Source organism: Alligator sinensis, unplaced genomic scaffold, assembly GCF_000455745.1.
Source record: "Alligator sinensis unplaced genomic scaffold, ASM45574v1 scaffold755_2, whole genome shotgun sequence".
Classification (NCBI taxonomy): Eukaryota; Metazoa; Chordata; order Crocodylia; family Alligatoridae; genus Alligator; species Alligator sinensis.
In genome coordinates this window covers 752698-772327 of record NW_005841883.1, presented here as the reverse complement: position 1 = coordinate 772327, position 19630 = coordinate 752698, and the positions used below count along the sequence as shown (strand labels likewise).

The window sequence follows — 19630 nt, the reverse complement described above, 5'->3', positions numbered from 1 at the left end:
TCTTTCCCCAGTTAAATAACCAGAACATGAACCACATATCATATAAACATGTTAGCTTTGTCAATTTTAATTTTATAAACTGAATTGTTTAGAAAAAACTGATTTTTAAAATATGCATATTGTATAGTACATCCTGCAACCATATGATGCTAAGAGTCTGTACATATGACATGCTACATACCATAAAACTATATAAGCTAGCCCAGAAGTTAATTAGTTTTTACACTACTCTGCCAAATTTTACTGAATGTGATGCGTCTCCTCATATCAAATATCAGTCCATCTCTCTGTAGATGGCATTCCTTTGAAATTAGGTACTTAAAGGGTACTATATTGAACCCAGTCTTAATTCAGCAAAACTCTATCTTAAATTGTAGCTCTTCAATATAGCATAACTATATTTCATTTATATATAAATATGTACAGCCCCTAAGTTATTAAAGCTTTAAACAGTATCATAAAACAGCATGCAGTTAACTTCACATTTTACATCATCAGTATAGACATCACATACAAATAGTAATGGAAACTGAATGAAAAAAAAAAATGCCTAAAATTTCCTAAACCTTACTCCTTAACTTGATGCTCTTAGTCTTCTATTAAACAGAAGATTATGTCTGTAGGTAAACAGTATGTCTCAGTCATCATCCTGTTAAGGTGAATTTCACAGAATGACTTGTGGGAATAAGAGGCGAGTGTGTGATATTAAGGACTCATATAGGAAGACATCTTGCCACGTTTCTTATGGAAATATCTGCAACACAAAACTCAATGCTACATCTGATTTAGCCAGCTGGGGGCACTGTTGTGCAATTCATGCTTTACAGATTCACTCTAAAAACCTAAAAATAGTCCACAGATCCATTAAAAAATGTCTCTATTTTCAAAGATGTAAAAGAAAAACAAAACATAGAAAAGGGGGTGGAAACAGGAACAGTGACATTCGATAATGGGTAAAGCCCATACTTTGGCACTCCTGTCAAAAAAAGGTCATTCTGATAGAGATTCAGATTGCGTTGGTATTCCCTGATCTTCAGACTCTGGCCTTGTAGATTCAAAATATTCTGATTTGAAAGATAAGAACTAAAAAAATGAATATATATTAGCATTAAATAAATGTAAATACATTAAATTCTATAAACGAGTGACTTGCTAGAGTTTGTTTGTTGTTTTTTTTAAAACTTTTCTTTTATTGTTTTATAGACAGACGCTTCTATTTCTGGCTCTGCCATTGGCCTGCTGGGTGACATTCAGCAAGTTGCTTTAAATTTATGCCTCAGTTTCTCCATCTGCAAAATTAACCCCCTTTTTAAAGTGCTATGATATCTATTGATGAAACGCACCGAACAATGAGCTAGGTGTTACTAAAAAGACTGGTCAGCATACAGTGAAGAGATCTCCTATGTCGTCTTCCTTTACAATGGCTCAAACTTTGTCAGCATCAACCATGTTTCAATGCACTTTTAAAACTGGAGTGTAAATAGGTTTACTCAAACTAACACAACAGGAAGTTAATGGTTAGAACAGGGATTGGCAACTTACAGCCTGGGCCAGAACTGGGCCGTGGTGTCTGGGACCGGCAGCAGGGGCACTTCCTGCACCCTGCAGAGTGCCCTGAGTACAAGCATCCTCTAAGCAGTGTCCCCACAGGTCACCACCTCAGATCTCCTGCTCTGTGCCAAGGGTTGTTCCCTCACCCACTACTGCACCCTGCAACAACACTCACCATTGAATTCAGGGTTGGGGATGGAAGTCTGCAACAACTGCTGGTGAGGGTAAGTAGAGGCTGCAGTGTAGGGGGACGTAAGAACAGCCTGTGGCACAGAGCAGGGTGGGTTCAGGTGCTGTGGAAGGGATTATATTGTTGGTCCATGGCAATAGCTGGGTTACAAGTGGCAGCCCACCTGATCTCTAGGCAGCAGCTGATCCCTGGGTTAAGGGATAGATGAGGAGCAACCATAAGGAGTCTACAAAAAGTTACAAGTAATAATATATATCATTTGCAGGCTTTATGGCTGATATGTCAACATAAAAGTCTTGAATTATTGATGTAGCTTCTCTTTCTCAAGTATAACCACACACACACACACACACACACACACACACACACACACACACACACACACACACACACACACACACACACACACACACACACAGAGCCAGACAAATGTCTCAACTTACAGGAGCCAGCTCAGCCTCCTCTTCTGTGAAGTCAATGTGACGCTTGGCCTGCTTCATAGGATGTCCCCCAGAAACATTATGCTGTGAAAATGGGGGAATGGGGAAGAAGAGAGGCAAAATGAAAGAAAAAAAAACAAAAGGAAGGAGGAAAAAGGCACCATTTATTTCCATGCAGGAAAAGGGGGAAGGAACAGTCATGTGAACCATTAAAGAAAAAGAAATGAAATATAACTACAATGAGGAACATGCAGCATCTCAGCTCCCGCCCCATTATCATGCAAATTGATATATGATTTTTAAAGGTAAGAACAGACTTTGGGTTTTAACTTCTGCATCCTCTCAAAACAAGGGAACAACATATTCGTGTATCACAATATATATTTTAACCTTCAACAAAACAAGAATCACAAATTTCTGATGAAGTACAGTTTATTTCTATTCATTGTCTGTTGTTACTGCTTCTTTTTCAGCACCGCTAAAACAGATCAAGAAATGATGCACAAGATACATTAATAGTGGGTTTCTCCCTGTGGTATACAGTCACCAAACACACACACACACACACTTATTTTTTTCACCATATCATGGTCACATACTTACATATTTACTATATATATATATATATATATATATATATAGTAAATATGTAAGTATGTGACCATGATATATAGACTCTTATGTATCAGTATATTTACACCATGGTGCCATTTCCTACCTTTGCAAGCAGGAACAGTTATTTCAGGTTTTTTATTCCATCTTTACTTTACAGAACAAAGTATTTCCACTGGCCCTAACACTATTCTGTAGCACTTTTGAACAACTCCAAATAAATAAAGCTTTTCAGAGAAATGTGCCCTTCTTTCCTTAACCCTCATTTTAAAATAAAGGGGAAAGGGTTAAATGTGCTTGAGGCCCCAGAACATGAATCATTTTAAAGGCGGGAAATCCATCAGGGTTTAAAAACTGCTTTAGACTACTGAAAATCAGTATTTGTTGCTTTTCCTAAAAGATCCTTAAGTATTAGACTTGTTAAGCTTCCTAGTTAAAAGCACAGAAAATTCTGTCCTTACTGGACATGTTCCAGTCTGGCAGGTCCTACATGTGACTGGACTTCACGTGTTATTCCCACAAAGCAACTGAGAATGCTTCCAGTCCAGAGCAGGGGAAGTCAGCAGGATTTCCTCGTGGAACTCCTATAAGCAGCAGGCCAGAGCAGGCTTGTCTACATAGTGGCAGTCATGGGTTCCAATGAAGACAGGGTTGAGTTCACACCACCCATGCACCAGCTGATGCACTCAAATGAACTTTAGTTAAAGTCTCCCCGCTGCCATTTTCCAGTGTGGGGATGCTGATACACATGATACTGGAGTCTGCTGGCGCATGGTAATTACCATGTGCCAGCAGACTTGATTAATCCTGTCTGCTCTGATGTGCTGTAATACAGCGGGTCAGAGCAGCCTCGATGCCTGTGTCCTAAAAGCTGAACCTTTGGTTCAGCCTACCTAAAACAAGAACTTAAATGTACCTGGGTCTATGGCACTGCAGCTCAACAAAGCAGCCTCCTAAACATCTAGTACTGTCAGGTCTGTAATTCTGCTAAAAAAAACCCCAAAACCTTCCATTTCAGTTTAAGTTAAATCAGTGTTTATTATCCTACCTGCTAACATTAACCAATATCATGTACAGAAATGACAGAGTGGCAAGGCAAAAAGGAACGACAACTTCTAATTCTAAACTGTCCATTCAGAAAGTGGAAGTTTCATTTCCTGGCATCAAGCTCCTCTATAAATTTCACAAAGCTCCATTTTTTTTCCCTATAAAGTTATATGGCAGGACATGTGGTTTAAAGAAAACTAAAGGAATTCCTTACACATTCTAGAATGTATTGCTCAGCTGCCCTGTCCTTCATTTTGGTCATCTGTTCCAAATTTGGTTTCTGGCAATGTGAGGACTAAGAATGAACAAATAATCTGTTGCTGATTTTGTATAGATACATCTCTCTCCTCTCTCCCCCAATACAAATTGCACTTTAGTCAACATTTAAATTCCAACAGTTTCAAGAAACTGATATATAAAACAGGAAAATATTTTATCATCATGTATTTTCAAGCCTTCTATTAATTAATCTTAGCTTTTACAGAGAATTTTCAGAGTGATGTGCCTAACCACCTTCAGGTGCCTTATACAGACATCTTTTGATATCATAATATAGCCAATCCCATTTCTCTGCTTCTGTGAAGGTTTGGTTCCTTGATCCAAGCCTGCCTTCCCTGAAGTATATATTGCGTAGTTCTTCTTGGAAACACGATTCATATGGAGGGCCTTTCTTTGTTTTAAGAGAACTTCTGGGGCTTAGACTTCTGTTTGACTATTCATTTCACTTACCTGCGTTATGACTACAAAAAAATATACATCTGAACATACTGAAACTATTTTTAGTAGAAAGCCTTTTTTGTATCAAGACACTTAAATCTGTTATGAAAATGGATTCCTCACAATTGGAGAGCTCATAATCTATTTTTGATATATTACCCAGATCATCTGGATAGAAGAACTTGGATTTATAAGGAAAGGACTATTTGTATTTATACAGTACACTGTTCCAAATTGTCATCTTAATTGATAGGAGTTTGGGAAAAAGGAAAAGTGATTTCTCTGACTGAGACATAATGGAGTAAAACGTCAGAATGTTTAGAAAGGTCACTTTACTGGGGACAACAGTCATATTAATATTAAATGCTACTCCATTGTCCTTAACATCATTAATCAAAAATTGTTATGCACTCACTTGGATTCAGCTCAGCTAACTACTACAACTATTAATTTATATAATCTCTGTGCAACAGGAAAAAGCCTATAATTTAACTAGCCTAATTAGAAGTTAAGACTTGAGTTGGGCATCTTCATCCTAAAAGGTGAAAGAGTTGACAACAAGTTTAACAACTGCTTAAAATCTCTACAAGAGCATGGAAGGAAGAGAATAAGCACAATAAGCACAGCTGTATTTGAATTTTTATGAGGCACTCAGATACCGCCGTGATGACCGTCATAGATGTTTTCGTAACTGAACAGAAAGGTATCTCAGTACTGATTTGCATCACTGACGAGGAACTCTTGGCTCTTAAGAAATGGCTGTAGATGTGGACCAATTAATCTGGGATAGCAGAAAAGTCTGCCTGTTCCACCTCAGCATATACGAAGTGTTCCATCTTAGGTTTTAGAGGAAGCTGTTCACCTGTTTTCAAACTTTCTATATTTTTTCCAACAACATGATGTGTACTAACATGTCAATGCTGAATCAGGATTTTGTTAGTTTCAAGAATAAACATGTTTTTATTTCCCTTTCTTACTCCTCTTTGTAGTTTTTAATGGATATAAAAAGAAGCAATTTAAGGTGAGAGAGAAATAGTCCAGAATGTTGCCTCCTAAACATTTTAATGTTGCAGAAGTGCTAATATTTATCCCTAAAAATGAATACAGTGAAAATATAGTTCATTTTCTAGCAAACAGTATACTAAAGAATGTTTACTTTGGAAGTCAAATGCAAACTTCCTTTGTTAATATCAGTTTCGCAAGCCAGTTGTGATAAAGACGTAACTTTTTTTTTTATTTAACTGGAAAGATGCCACTTCCATTAGCAGTGCACATTCTAAAGCTGAAGTAGACAATTTGTTCAGTGCCATCTCAAAATGAAACAATGTCACCTACTGAATCCAATTCACTCATCAAGGAAGTTTTCCTGGGAGACTTCCAATGCAAGTACAGACCCAAAAAGAGCCTCCCTAGCTTCTGTGATCTGAGACATATCAAAGGACCATGGCTGCAAGCATGGAAACAAAAATAGGTAACGTGGATATTAAAGATGAACAGTTAACAATAATTAGGATATTAAACATGAAAATATTAATTGAATCACCAAGGCATTGCAGCAGTTCAACTGTAACACTATTCATTAAACAGGTGGAAAGAAAGAAGGTATAGTTAGGCTTCCAGAGCTATGCACCGACACCAAAACAAGGTTCAATTTCTGTAAATCACAAAGTACCATGAATTAAAGGAAAATGATTCATTTTTAAATCCATTTGCAATCATTTCAAGTTTTGACAGTATTCCTGTAAGACAGTCTATGAAGTAGTGAGACCCTGTTTCAATACATCTCCAAGTTTCACTTCCTTTTCCATTTTACTTCACATCTAAAATCCTTCAAATCCCTCACAGTAGTTCTCTTCCCATAAAATCCTTACATTTCTCTTTAAAACAAAAATTAAATTCTCAGTAATGAAAATTCTTCAGAAAGGGCTTCTTTCATAAGCTACCTTATGGGTAGCAAATCATACAAAAAGACTGTAGTATTGGTCTGAATTAACTACTTGTGATGAATAGCTAAGGTATTTGAATATCACAATGCATAAAACAAGTTCCTGAACGCATCAATATGTAATTTTTTATCTTGAACACATTTTGAATAAAATCTTGGCATGGAAGTCTCATTTTATTTTTATTTCGGCAGTATTTGAAAACTGGACTGTTGATATTTTTACTGCCAACAAATCTGAACGCCAGAATAACGTTTCAGGATGATGGATGCGCACAATTTTCCTCTACAGCTGAATACATATATTTTAGACACACACACACACACACACACACACTTTTTCAAACATAGAGGAATCTCTCTCTCTCTCAAACAATTTGTGACAAACTGTTCAAGCGGGATGGGGAGAGATGGATAGAAGGAGGCTTTCAATGCCATGTCTTATACTTAAGTCTTCAAAGTTGCGAAACGTTATTTCTAAAAAAAATAATGGGAAGCATCTTAAAATACTGGCAACCCCCACTTAACACTGTTTCGCTTAGCAGTATTTCACTATAATGCTCATTTTAAATTTATACCTGATTTCACTTAGCGCTCAGCAAGTTTCATTATAAAGCTCATGGTTGCTAAATTTGGTCATTAAAAACTATTGTGATCACCATCTTGGGTCGTCAAATACTTTTGGTTTCACTTAATGCTGGGTTTTTCAGGAACCAATTAACAGTGCTAAGCGGAGGTTCCTTGTACACGTTCCTTGGTGTACAAAGTCAGCAATGGCATTGCCCTAAGAACTGGCAGAGAGTAAGTTCAATTTAAACCTCAGTTTAAGTCCTAGTCTGTTTTGTTCAACATCCAACAATCAGCAGTTGGGATATAAACAAAGTTAAAAAAAATATTTGTTTAATCTCCTCTAATTATATAGATTAAACGACTAACTAATAACAACGCCGCTCGGTCACGTTTTCCTCTTAGGCTATGGGTACTACTCCACCTTCCCCCCCCTACCCCCTCCCTCCTGCCTGCCCTGCTGCCTTCTGATTCCTGTTGGGGCAAGGATGGGCAATTATTTCGGCTGGAGGGCCACTTAAGTTTTGTTGAGCTGCCCAGGGCTGCAAGGGTAGCCCTGCCCCTTGACAGCTGCCCTGCACCTTGATCGCCATTTTAGGACTGGAAGTCCTGTCCTCTAATCCCTGACCTTTGCCACGGGACCTCCCTTCCCTTGCCCGCAGAAGTACTCCTTTTGAGGGAGGGAAGGAGGGGCTTTGCCATCTTTGAACTGGAAAAAAAAATCATACACTAAAAATCAAACACCTACTATACCATATTTTAATTTTATTTCAAAAATTACTTTTGTTCTATTTTATGTGAATTTGTGTAGGCTATATAGAGGTGATTGCATAATAGCTCAAAATAAAGTCTTACTCATATGTTATGTGTGGGGGGAAATGTGTAGGGTTTGTATGCCAGTGTGTGTGGGGAGAGTTGTGGGTGTGCGTGAGCAGGGGAGGTATGGGGGAGGGTGTGGGTGGGTGTGGTCAGGGGTGTATGGGCTCCCCATACATGCTCCCCTCCAATGGCACACAGTCCCCATTGCTGATGGCAGCAGCATCAGGCAGCAGGCCTTCAGGGTACTCATGGCCCATGACAGGCAGAGCCCCACGGCAGCGCAAGACTCCAGCCAAGTTCCAGGAGCTGCATGTGGCATCAGGGAGTGGGGCCAGGTGAAGCGCTCCCTGCAGCTCATGTGCAGCTCCCAGGACTCAGCTGGAGCCATCTCTCCAAGAGAACAAAATATAGTTGCTGTGGGAACCAAACTTTAATTTTGCTTACATTTGTTCTGTTTAAATTTAAATTTTATTTTATTAACAGTTTTAAACCAAATTTAGCTTTATTTATTGAACACCTCATATTTTGACTTAATTTTTGAAACATCATATGATCCAAAGCTTTGCCTTCTTATTAAAGATTACCACATATGCTAAGATTTTTCCCTGATGGAGGCCTGGCTTTCAGAAGCTTGTCGACCTTTATCCCTACTATACAGTTAGTCCAATAAAAGGTAACACCCTAAGAAATCCTTAACTCTTGCATAATTTCTGGACCATCACAGCTACAACATCACTCTTACACTACCATGGCATATGAGATTTTTCCCATACATAGTGAATTCTGGTGAGGGACCTAGGACTATTTCAAAATGCATAAAGGTTCAATCTGCCCCAATTTCAACATTTTGTCCCTCTGAGAGAAGCTAAAATATGAACAAGTACAAAAAGAAATTAATATATTTGGCACTATGTACAGCTAGATGATGTTATACTGAAGAATGCAAGTCAGAACTCCACTTTGCAAACTGGGTTAAAGATTGAAAGAACGTTATCATATTAAGGGGAAATGCTGTACTATGTCAGAGACCAGATGGCAGGCTTCATATTTATCCGCAACCCCTTCGTTGAGTATACACAGGACAGTAACAATGACTGCCCATAACTAAAACCTTTCACCAAATGTCAGACATAAAAACTAGCTGGCTGGTCACGATTTATATTATTCTTTTCCATTCCATCTCTACTACTTCCCACTACTGCTGCTTAATAAACAATTCATTGCAAGAAATCTTCTCTGGGGTGTACGATTAATCAATCAACCACATTCCTTCCCTTTATTCATATTATTATATTTATATCACTTACTAAATTAGCAGGTTTACTTACAAATTATACCTCACCACCTCAGATATTTCAGACAGATCATTCTGATCTGTCACTCATTACATAAGTAAAAGGCAGAAGCACCAATCAGGTTGCAACCACATATATACAAGTGTCAGTTAAGAAAGGATTTGAGAAATAACTCAGGAAAGACCAAGCTGCAGCTTTCCAATTGTTTATATGAGGTTACCCTTTTTATCTATGCAAGAAGTGGTTATAGCTTGGAGAGGGGACTACAAGATGACAGAGAACCCAGAGAACCTATGAACCTACACACTGAATTTCCCTCTACCCCACAAAGTCAAGGTATCCTTAGAGGCTTTATTTGGAGGGGGGGTTGGGGGGGTGGTCTTTAAAAGTCCAAATCTTGAGTATAACAGAAAAGTCCTATGTCCTTCTAGGTTGAATTCCATATTAACCTTCTATAAAACTAAAAAACTATGTTTGATTTTATTTCGTGAAAGTTTGACTCTCCCTCCCTCACAATTCCCATAAAATGTAGGGGTAGGAAGAAGAGGGCAGAAGCTTAAAAACATGTAACTGCTTCAGAGGACAAGGAGAGGATATCAAAAGGGCAGAGCTGCCAAGTCATTGAACCTCCTTGTAAAAACTATTGCGGCAAGAAGAATTTTAAAGGGCAGCAGCCTCAGGGACAAGTTGGGGAATAAGTATTCACAAGAGAAAGCAAGGCAAATAAGAAACTAAACTCAAGGGGACAATGCTCCTAACAAGGTAAGAAGGGGCCAACTAAAGAAAAGATCTTTCTCTTGGCATCTGTACAAAGCTGTTCTTGACCTTGTTTCCTCACTTCTTTTAGTTTTCCTTCAAAGACGATACTGCCCAATCCTGTCTTATTGGACCATCTTCTGTCCTCCTGCTCATGAAGAAAGTAATAGAAAAAGAGAGTTATGTGGGACTGGGGCTAGAATTTAGCCTTTAATTTTCTGCCTTGGGAAAGTCCCTGGATATGAGCCAAAAGTAAGGCAGGTAATACAGCCTCCCCTTCAAGCGCAACTGCTCAAAACAGGTAAGTTCCCCTACCCTGCTCCACCCCTAGAAAGTGATTCTAACAGAAGTCCTTCAGTTGTACTTGGATGTGTACTGGGCCCAAAAAGGAGAAAACATTAAAGATGTTCATGATCTGCCCAGCAAGGCACTCACATTTGACCAAATCTTTCAGGGGTTCATCTAAAGGCTCTTAATTGACACCCTACACTGAATAAGGGTGCAAAAGCTTAAGTTCCTTTCCTGTCCAGAACTGTAACTAGAGGAATTGCTTCATTAAGAAAAGCCATTTCGAAGGTTAAGACATTAGGTTAAGTTATGGCGATAAAAAGGAAAATCACAAAGGGCAGACATTTTTTGGAAGGAGCAAAAGACAACTGTTGGAAAAGTCAAGAATTCTCCCAACAAATTTCACTGGATAATGAACCATTAAATGAATAAGAATTTAAAAAGTTTACAGCAACCCCTGTGTAGCTTTCCAGAGGATCTAGTGTTTCTTTTCAGTTGTGAAAGTGAGTTTAATGTATAATCTACCACCAGTCATGACCAAAAGGACACCTCCCCTCCTCTTTTGCCACTACATGCTTTCACACTTGTAAGCAGAGATGTTTAGGTCAGAGAAGCAGAATTTATTGGGGAACCAATGCAAAGATTCAGTATCGGGTCCCTATTCTTTACCAGACAAGCATACTAATAGGAGCTATGAAACTGGCAGCCACTGGTCAGTTTAATAGCTGCTAACGCAACAGGGACCCCAGACTAGCTCAGAGACCCAAACAGTAGCACAGTTCGCACTGCCCTAAGGCTGCTACTACTCAGAGACACTTTCAACAATAGACAGTCAATGCCTGCCTTTACCTATAAGACAAACAGAAAAATCCCAGGAGATAACACACTTACTTCAAAATAGTTAAGTAATGGTTTTGTAAAATCAGGGTACATTTTTTAACATAGGATTCAGGAACTTCCTCAGTGCAGTGAGATTAAATAGATCACACAAAACCTGAGAAAACAAAGCATTCGTACTGAAAGCTAGCTGCAGACACTACTATGCCAAAGAAGGGTAATAGTATTTGGCGCACACTACTCTCAGATAAACTGATCCTCATACCTTCCTCAAAGAGAGCATTCTTATCCATTTATCTGGGCAGAGAAACAATAGATGCATTGTTAGGAGAAGCTGCCAGTCTACTCATCTTCGGAGGAGTGGTTTACAAGGCCAAGGATACTTTTGGGTTCTCAGTTTTGCAATCAATGGTTGTAAAAGTAGCTGAGACAAATGCATGCAGCAGAATGGGCTGTTTTGCTCCTCGCACAAAGCAACATTTTGCCCATCTCTTATCTGCATGCTGTTCCATTGTGATTAACACTCAGAAAAAAACCCGCGGGTCATGAAGGAGCAGTCATCTGCTTATTACTCAGTCTATCCTAAGAACTGGAAAATCCATGAGAAGCAGAAGGCAGGAGCAAACTGTCTGAGATATGCATGATGTATCAGTTAGGTATCATTTACACAGTGAGAACTGATACCAAATTGCTGAATCTGTTGCTGAAGAGTTAACAAGTAAATCTCAGATCCACATTTTGATTATACTTTGCATAATACAAAAAAATTCTATTTAGGTAATACTTTCTTCACCTCAAAATGAATCACAATCAGAGGTGATAACTGCTATATACCTATACAAATATTCAAAAACACATAATAGGGGAAGGATTAAGAAACATTTACATTAGGATTAATAAGGACTAAGAAAAACGCTCCATTTGGGGACTAACACAGTACAAGTTACTGTACATAGAAGCAATAAATTAATCAATTATTGAAATGTTTTTAAAATGGACAAAAGCTTTTTTAAAGGAGAACAGCCATTCAGTATCTTTGAAAGATTTTCAAATGCCTAATACATCAATTTAGACTACAAAAATGAATTTACTGGATTAACAAATGGACAATATCAAATTGAGATGCTTGGTGTTTTTAATATACCAAACACTCTTGTCCACCACCTAAAGCGCAGCTATTCAGCATCTCATTGCTGACACACCTGTTTGGAGTCAGCATCTAGTATCGCACAGATGGGAATCTCTGTAACATCAACTGATTAGGTTCCAAAACTAAGAAAACTTAACACCTCCATTACTGATCTTCAATACACCGACAACTGTGTCATGTGCCCACTTACTTGAAGAGCACCAAGAAGTTCTTGATTGCTTCCGTGATGTGTATGAAAAACTTGCACTTGATGTCAACTTAATGAAAACCAAGAGCACTTACACACACGGGGGGAGCAGACTTGATTAAGCATGTAAACTGCAGCTCGCTAATTAAAAGCCCCCGGCACCGTGTCAGGAACACACAAAAATGCCCCAAGATACTTTCACCAACTTGCCCCAAACCAACCAGCTGCTCCTCCCCATCTTACAATTAAAAGGCAATTCTTGGAAAACACTGAGCACTTCTTTTACCAGAGCAGTCAACTTCCCCTGAAATTAAAGTAGAGACAACAATATTCACCAGACAAAATCTAACAGTGCTGCTTCTGGATGTCTCCAAAATTGTGTCAGGACCCAAACCAAACTTCTCATCTACCAGGCTGTTGTTATCCCTGCCCTGTTGTATAGTTATGAAATATGAATATCAGAAACACTTGAAAGCTTTGGACCACCACTAGCAATGATGCCATGTTTACATGACACTAGCTCTGCTGGACAGGACATGTCATAAGGATGCCTGACAATCAGCTCCAAGAACAGGTCCTATATGCCCAGCTCACTGATGGTCACCATTCAGGAAGAGGGCAGAAGAAGAGATTCAAGGACACCTTGAAGGCCTAATCTGAAGAAATACGATATTAACGTTACTACCTGGGAGACTTGAGCACTGAATTGTCCCCAATGGCACCATGGTGTGCAATAAGGCATTGATTATTTTTAGCAAACTCACCTCTCACTATGGAGGTGGATAGATGAGAGAGACTGAGAGAAAAAGAGTGGTGACCCAAATCACCAGGAACTACTCCTTCCTCATGGAACTGTTTGCCACTTCTGCAGTCAAACATGCGGATCTTGTATTTGCATCAAAAGACTCACAGATAACTTCCCTACTTACTGGACGGCTGTCATTCTCATATTGAGGGACTGCAGCTGCCACTGACTGAAAATTTAGTACAGGCCAATCAGAATATAAGACAGCAGGCACTACACATTAACTGTGAATGCCATTTCATCAGTTTCCAAGAAAAAACAAACTGCTGTTAATCATTACTAATTACGTAACTGCATAACTATTAAAACATGACTTCTATAATGTTTGACTTCAAGCAAGTCAGTGCTAAAAAACAGAACAAACAATCAGCAATTTAGGGAGGATTTGCGATTACTATATTAGATTATTTTTACCATTGTAATTTTAAAATGTCTGTTTAACTAAGGTAAATACATTATTGGCATCTCTTTCAAAATTCTGCGTACACATATACCTCTGAAACTGTGCTCGCATACCAGTTAGTTGGGAAATGGCAAGCAGTGAAAATAACCAGCTTGCAAAATAACCTGCAGGGTGGGAAAGTGTCCTCCAAAATTTTCAGCTGTAGTTAGGGTGGTATTGGAATTCTTTTCCCCTTAAAGGTCCAGAAGTAAATTAAAGTTAAGACTTTCCTTTCCTTTTCTGTGTCCTTCTGACAAGGTATTTAGCAGAATTTGCAGATTTGTTGGAATCTGATAGGTGGTGCCATAAGCACTTCTGCTATGGCCTCAAATCTGTGACCTCTGGGCTGTCAACCATGTGCCTTAGTCCCCTTGCCACCCGAACCCCCCACCTATTATTCTTGAGAAATATAAAGCAAGCAGATAACAAAAACAGCAGTACACTAATAAATTAAAAGGACAGAAGAACGACTGCAACCCTCTGACCTTCAATTATACATGAGGGAGCATTTGTAAGCATCTTATAAAGGAAGCTTACAAGAAGTGGAAACCTGGACAAATCAACTAGGGAGGAATGTAAGTGTACTGCTTGGGCATGCAGGGATGAAATCGGGAAGGCCAAAGCGCAACTGGAGATGCAGCTAGCAAGGGACGTGAAGTGTAACAAGAAGGGTTTCTACAAGTATGTCGGCAACAAGAGGAAGGTCAGGGAAAGGGTGGGTCCCTTACTGAATGGGGGAGGCAAACTAGTAACTGATGATGTTGAAAAGAATTACGCGTTCAATGCCTCTTTCACCTCAGTCTTCAAGGGCAAGGTCAGCTCCCAGACTACTACACCCGGCAGCACAGTCTAGGGAGGAGGTGAGCAGCTGACAGCAGTGAAAGAACAGGTTAGAGACTATTTAGAAAATCTGGACATGTACAGGTCCATGGGGCCAGATAGGATGCATCCGAAGGTTCTGAGTGAGCTGGCCAATGTAAACGGAGAGCTGCTGGCCATTATTTTTGAAAAGTTGGGTCGACTGGGAGAGGTCCTGGATGACTGGAAAAGGGCAAATATAGTGTCCATCTTTAAGAAAGGGAAGGAGGAGGATCCGGGAAACCATAGACTAGTCAGCCTCACTTCAGTCCCTAGAAAAATCATGGAGCAGATCACAAGGAATCCATTTCTAAGCACTTGGAGGAGTGGTGACGAGGAACAGTCAGCATGGATTCACCATGGACAAGTCATGCCTGATGAACCTGATTGCCTTCTATGATAAGATGACTGGCTCTTGGATGTGGAGAGAGCAGTGGATGTGATATACCTTGACTTCAGCAAAGCTTTTGATATGGTCTCCCACAACATTCTTGCAAGCAAGTCAAGGAAGTACGGGTTGGATGAATGGACTGTAAGGTGGATAGAAAATGGGTTGGATCCTTGGGCTTAAAGGGTAGTAATCAATGGCTGCATGTCCAGTTGACAGCTGGTATCAAGTGGAGTGCCCCAGGGGTCAGGCCTGGGGCTGTTTTTGTTCAGTATCTTCATCAGTGACTTGGAAGATGGGATGGAGTGCGCCCTCAGGAAGCTTGCAGACGACAACAAGGCCAGGAGGAGGGGAGGGGAGGGAGTAGTCAATACACTGGAGGTTAGGGCTAGGATTCAGAGACCTTGGCAAATTGGAGGATTGGACCAAAAGAAATCTCATGAGGTTTAATAAGGACAAGTGCAAAGTCCTGCATTTAGGATGGAACCATCCCATGGACCAGTCAAGCTTGGGGACTGACTGGCTAAGCAGCAGCTCTGCTGAAAAGGATCTGAAGGTTACAGTGGACAATAAGCTGAATGTGAGCAATAGTGTGCCCTTGCTGCAAACAAGGCTAACGGCACAGTGGGCTGCATTAGTAGAAGTGATGCCAGCAGATTGAGGGAAGTGATTATTCCCCTCTGTTCAGCACTGGTGTCCACTTTGGGCCCCAACTACAAAAATGGAGTCTAGTAGACAAACTGAAGTCCAACAGAGGGGAATGAAAACGTTTAGGGGCCTGGGGCACATGACTTCTGAGGACACTCTGAGGGAACTGGGCTTATTGGGTGCCTACACATGAACAGCACACGTGTAATTGCAGTGCATTGGAGCAGACCTGATTAATTGAATCCATCGGAGCATGGTAATTACCATGCTCCAGCAACTCCAGCATCTTGTGCATCAGTGTCCATGCACTGAAAAATGGTGGCAGGGGTGCTTTAACTAGAGATTGTCAAACAGAGAGAAGTGCAGATGCTTAACATTTTACATAAACATTAAGTATAAACATAGGCTTGACAAGTTAATGGCCTTTAGCCCAACCTACAGCTTGTAACAATATAATTCTGTCACATAGTCCCCCTAGAAGAATTATTCTTTTGCTACAGCTTGAATTTAATATAATAGCATTTGAACTCAATTCATTATTTATAAAAATAAATTCTATTTGTTCACATTATCTCTTTTGAAGAGAATGACACAAAGACATTTATATTACTAGAGCTGGCTAAATGACAGCTAGGTTCATTTTCAACACTTATCAAAGTTAGTTTCTAGCATCATTAAAGACTTAAGAGTAATACTCTTACAAAAACCCTGGTTCACAGGAACATTTTTCTACTTCCTTATTTCCACCTCAAACTTACTAGGATTTTTCTGAAGAAATGTATCAGTGCTCAATGAACAGTCTATTACCACAAAGACAGACATACTCATGTGGCACCAAAAACTTCACAAGACCTTTCATAACTGTAGGGTTAGATGGTAGTTCATAGATTTCATAGACATTAGGGCTGGAAGGGACCTCGGAAGATCATTGAGTTCAGCCCCCTGCCCAAAGGGCAGGAAGTCAGCCGGGTCATAGGATCCCAGCAAGATGAACATCCAGTTTGCTCTTGAAGGTGTTGACTTTTCTTCATTATGGATGTTTCAGGGAAATGACATGCTGGTGTAAATGTTATTGTTACTTTCTGTGCAAGAGATACAGTATTTAAAATTACTGAGGGTAAAATGTTTGCAAAGAAAAGCTGAGATATAAATATAAAATTTCAAAGATAGTTGATAAATAGCCATGTGTTTTTACATACTGCATCCTTTGCTATAAGACTTCTTTAGTCTGGGGTGGTTTCCTACTTAACAAAACTAGCTATCTTTAAGTCACAAGCATAAAGGCAAAGAAAGAGGAAGTCAATCTGGGATATGTTTTGAAGAATGTGAGGGAAGAAAAAGACAGAAGAAAAGCCACTTAACATATGAAAACAGTAAAAACATTACAGCATGTACTTTAAATTCGCTCTTATTTTATCGCTGCTACAGATTTCTGGAAGCTACCGTACTGTTATACAGCAATGCATGCTAGTTCATATGAACTACATAAGTTATGTCTACCAATATAAAATATAACTAAAACAATTCATAGCACAAATTTATATACGTTTTCCAATCTAGGGGCATATAAAACAAAAGGTATCATCTCTGGGCAATGGCATATTAAAAGTTACACCAATTTGTCTAGTCTTAGATAGACTAAGATTATCTGAGAAGCGAATGAAGGACTTTCTGGAGTAAAATGACCAAGTCCCTACTAGTCTCCCCACAAATATTTTCAAAAGTTCCTCTTTAAAACAACTACTAATTATTCATTCCTATCGCGATTAATATTAAAACCTTGAATAATACTAACACCTTGAAATATGTACATAACAATCTTGGTATACTCCAAAGTGAAATAGAATATTGTTTTTGTCATTTAATTATACACAGGAATAAGATGCCAGACTGTTTTGGATTGTTAAAACTAGTAACTTGTATACTTATAATGCCGAACCTATTAAAAGATTACACTAAGTGAGAGAAATCTTTCAAAAAGGCCTTGCACCCCACTCTGTAAAGATTTTCTTTTTAAAGCAAGAGATGTGTTCAATGTTCAGTGCTGAATATGTCAAAAAAATCTCTTATTTCAACCCCCACAAGAGTGAAGATGATTAGCCATGATTAGCACTACAGCAGGACTTAAAAACTTGTAACACAAAAGTTTAAAGAAAACAAATAAAACCTCATTACACCCCTAATACTTTACCTCTGTAACTGGCTGCCCTTGCTGTGTCAGATCCAGTTCCTGAGGTCTTGTCATCTTATCGATATCCAAAGAGTCCATGCTGGAGGCTGCAGAGGTGATGCTGGAGCGGGATGAGTTACTGATAGAACGCACTTCAGCATCACTTACTGTGCCAGCTGATGCTGTCCTCCTATGCTGAGCAGTAACTACAGGTTTGGTATCTTCAGTTACAGACTGCTGTGCTGCTTCATCCATGCTCAAGGAGGCCTTCTCCAATTGTGCAGTGATGTCATCCAAGGAAAAATTGGAATGTGGAGGCTTAGTAACCTTACCAGATGACGATAATCCTTTTATACTGCTATGTTTAGAGGCAGGTCGACCAGGTAGTTTTTGAGATTTTGCTTCTGTGGCCAGACGTTTCATTGCAGCACTGTTTGCTGACTGGGACCCAATGCTGCTGAGCTCCTGCTCAATGGAACAAAGATCAGCCATGAGGGCATCCAGATCCACAGTCTCTCCTTGATTTAGGGCTTCTGCAATGAACAAGAGGAGTTAGCATGCTGATGATCAGGGATCCTGGTTTTCCCTGATAAAAAAACCCTAGAAATTCTCCAATAAAAAAAGCAAATTCTCTAATAAACCCCCCCAAGTCCGTTATTAAAATTAAAGGCCCCCACAACCCCGCTTGTGCCTCTCACTCCTCCCCCCCACAGCCCTGCTGATGCCCTTCACCCCCAACCCACATCCCCTACTCCCCCAGCCCTGCTGAAGGGGGCCCCCAGCTGCCAGGGCTATGGGGCTGCATTGAGGGCAGCAACGCAGGGTTGTGCCCTTCAAAGCACTGGCATGCACAGGAGGTGCATCGGCCAGGCAGTATGGAGCTTGCAGCGGTGAGGAGATCCCCATGCAGCCCTGCTGCTCCCTGCCACCCTAGGTCGTGCCCGCTGGGCTGCGGAGGCCTTGGGGAACGGAAGCAGGGCATTAGCCTGAGCCCATAGCCTGTGCCTGCCCTGCGTACAGATCTGGGGGGTGAGGGTTCCCCCTGCCCCCCCAGGAATGCACATAGCATTGGGGAGTCCACCCTCCCACTCCCCTGGATGAGACACCTGTGGCCCCATCCTGCTCCCTGCTGGGGCCCTGCAGCCCCAGCAGGGGGGCCCCGGGCTCCAAGCACTGCCAGGCTGGGCAGCAGCCCCAGCTCTGCCCAGCTCCCTCTCTCCCTACAGGGGCCTCAATCCCCCTCTCCTCACTCCCACTTACCTGGTGGAGCTGCTCTGCAGGCTGCCTGGGGCCATGTGCATATATGTGCACGTGGCACCCCCTGTCTCACCACCTTCCTTCCACTCCCTCTCAGCTCCCTGCAGGCTGGAATTTTGCCAGGCTGCAGGGAGTTCATTGCAAAACTGCAAAATCCGCGGGTTTCTCTAGTAAAATGAGAAATTTGCGTTGCCTCCAGTAAAAGGTAAAATCCGGTTTACTCCGTTTTTCCGTGGGAAACAGAAAACCCAGATCCCTGCTGATGATGAACTAATTTCTCAACCCTGCTGTGATCATGGACAGTGCAGAAGTAAAATTATTCATACCATCCTGACCTTATGTCCATGAAAACAGAGAGTAGTTTTACAAAACTGGATGTTAAATACATTTGCTAATGCCGTTCCAGTAACGGGAGCCTCTAGTTATCAGTAAAATTTTTAGATATACTTAAACTGTTAAATAGTTCATAACTAAACTTGCAAAGCAGTCCAAGGGTTTGGGATATGCAATTTCCATTAATGGAAAATGGAAGATTTATGGCCAAGTCCCCCATAATTTCAACTCGCAATTCTTTCTTTCTTTTTTTCTTAAAACAAAATGTCCTGTATTTTCACCAGCATAATAGGTAAATCAATCCAAGGAAGTTTTTTTAAAACACAGTTTT

General features: G+C 40.3%; 1 protein-coding gene across 1 annotated transcript in view; it reads right to left on the bottom strand.

The window, feature by feature from the left end:
• Nucleotides 1-19630, bottom strand: part of RAPH1 (Ras association (RalGDS/AF-6) and pleckstrin homology domains 1) — a 189043-nt gene that overhangs the window by 100970 nt on the left and 68443 nt on the right. The window contains exons 4-5 of the mRNA XM_014516900.2: nt 17731-18242; nt 2185-2265 (exon numbers count right to left, since the gene is read on the bottom strand). Coding sequence (XP_014372386.2) covers nt 2185-2265; nt 17731-18242 — 593 coding nt within the window. The remainder of the gene's footprint in view (nt 1-2184; nt 2266-17730; nt 18243-19630) is intronic.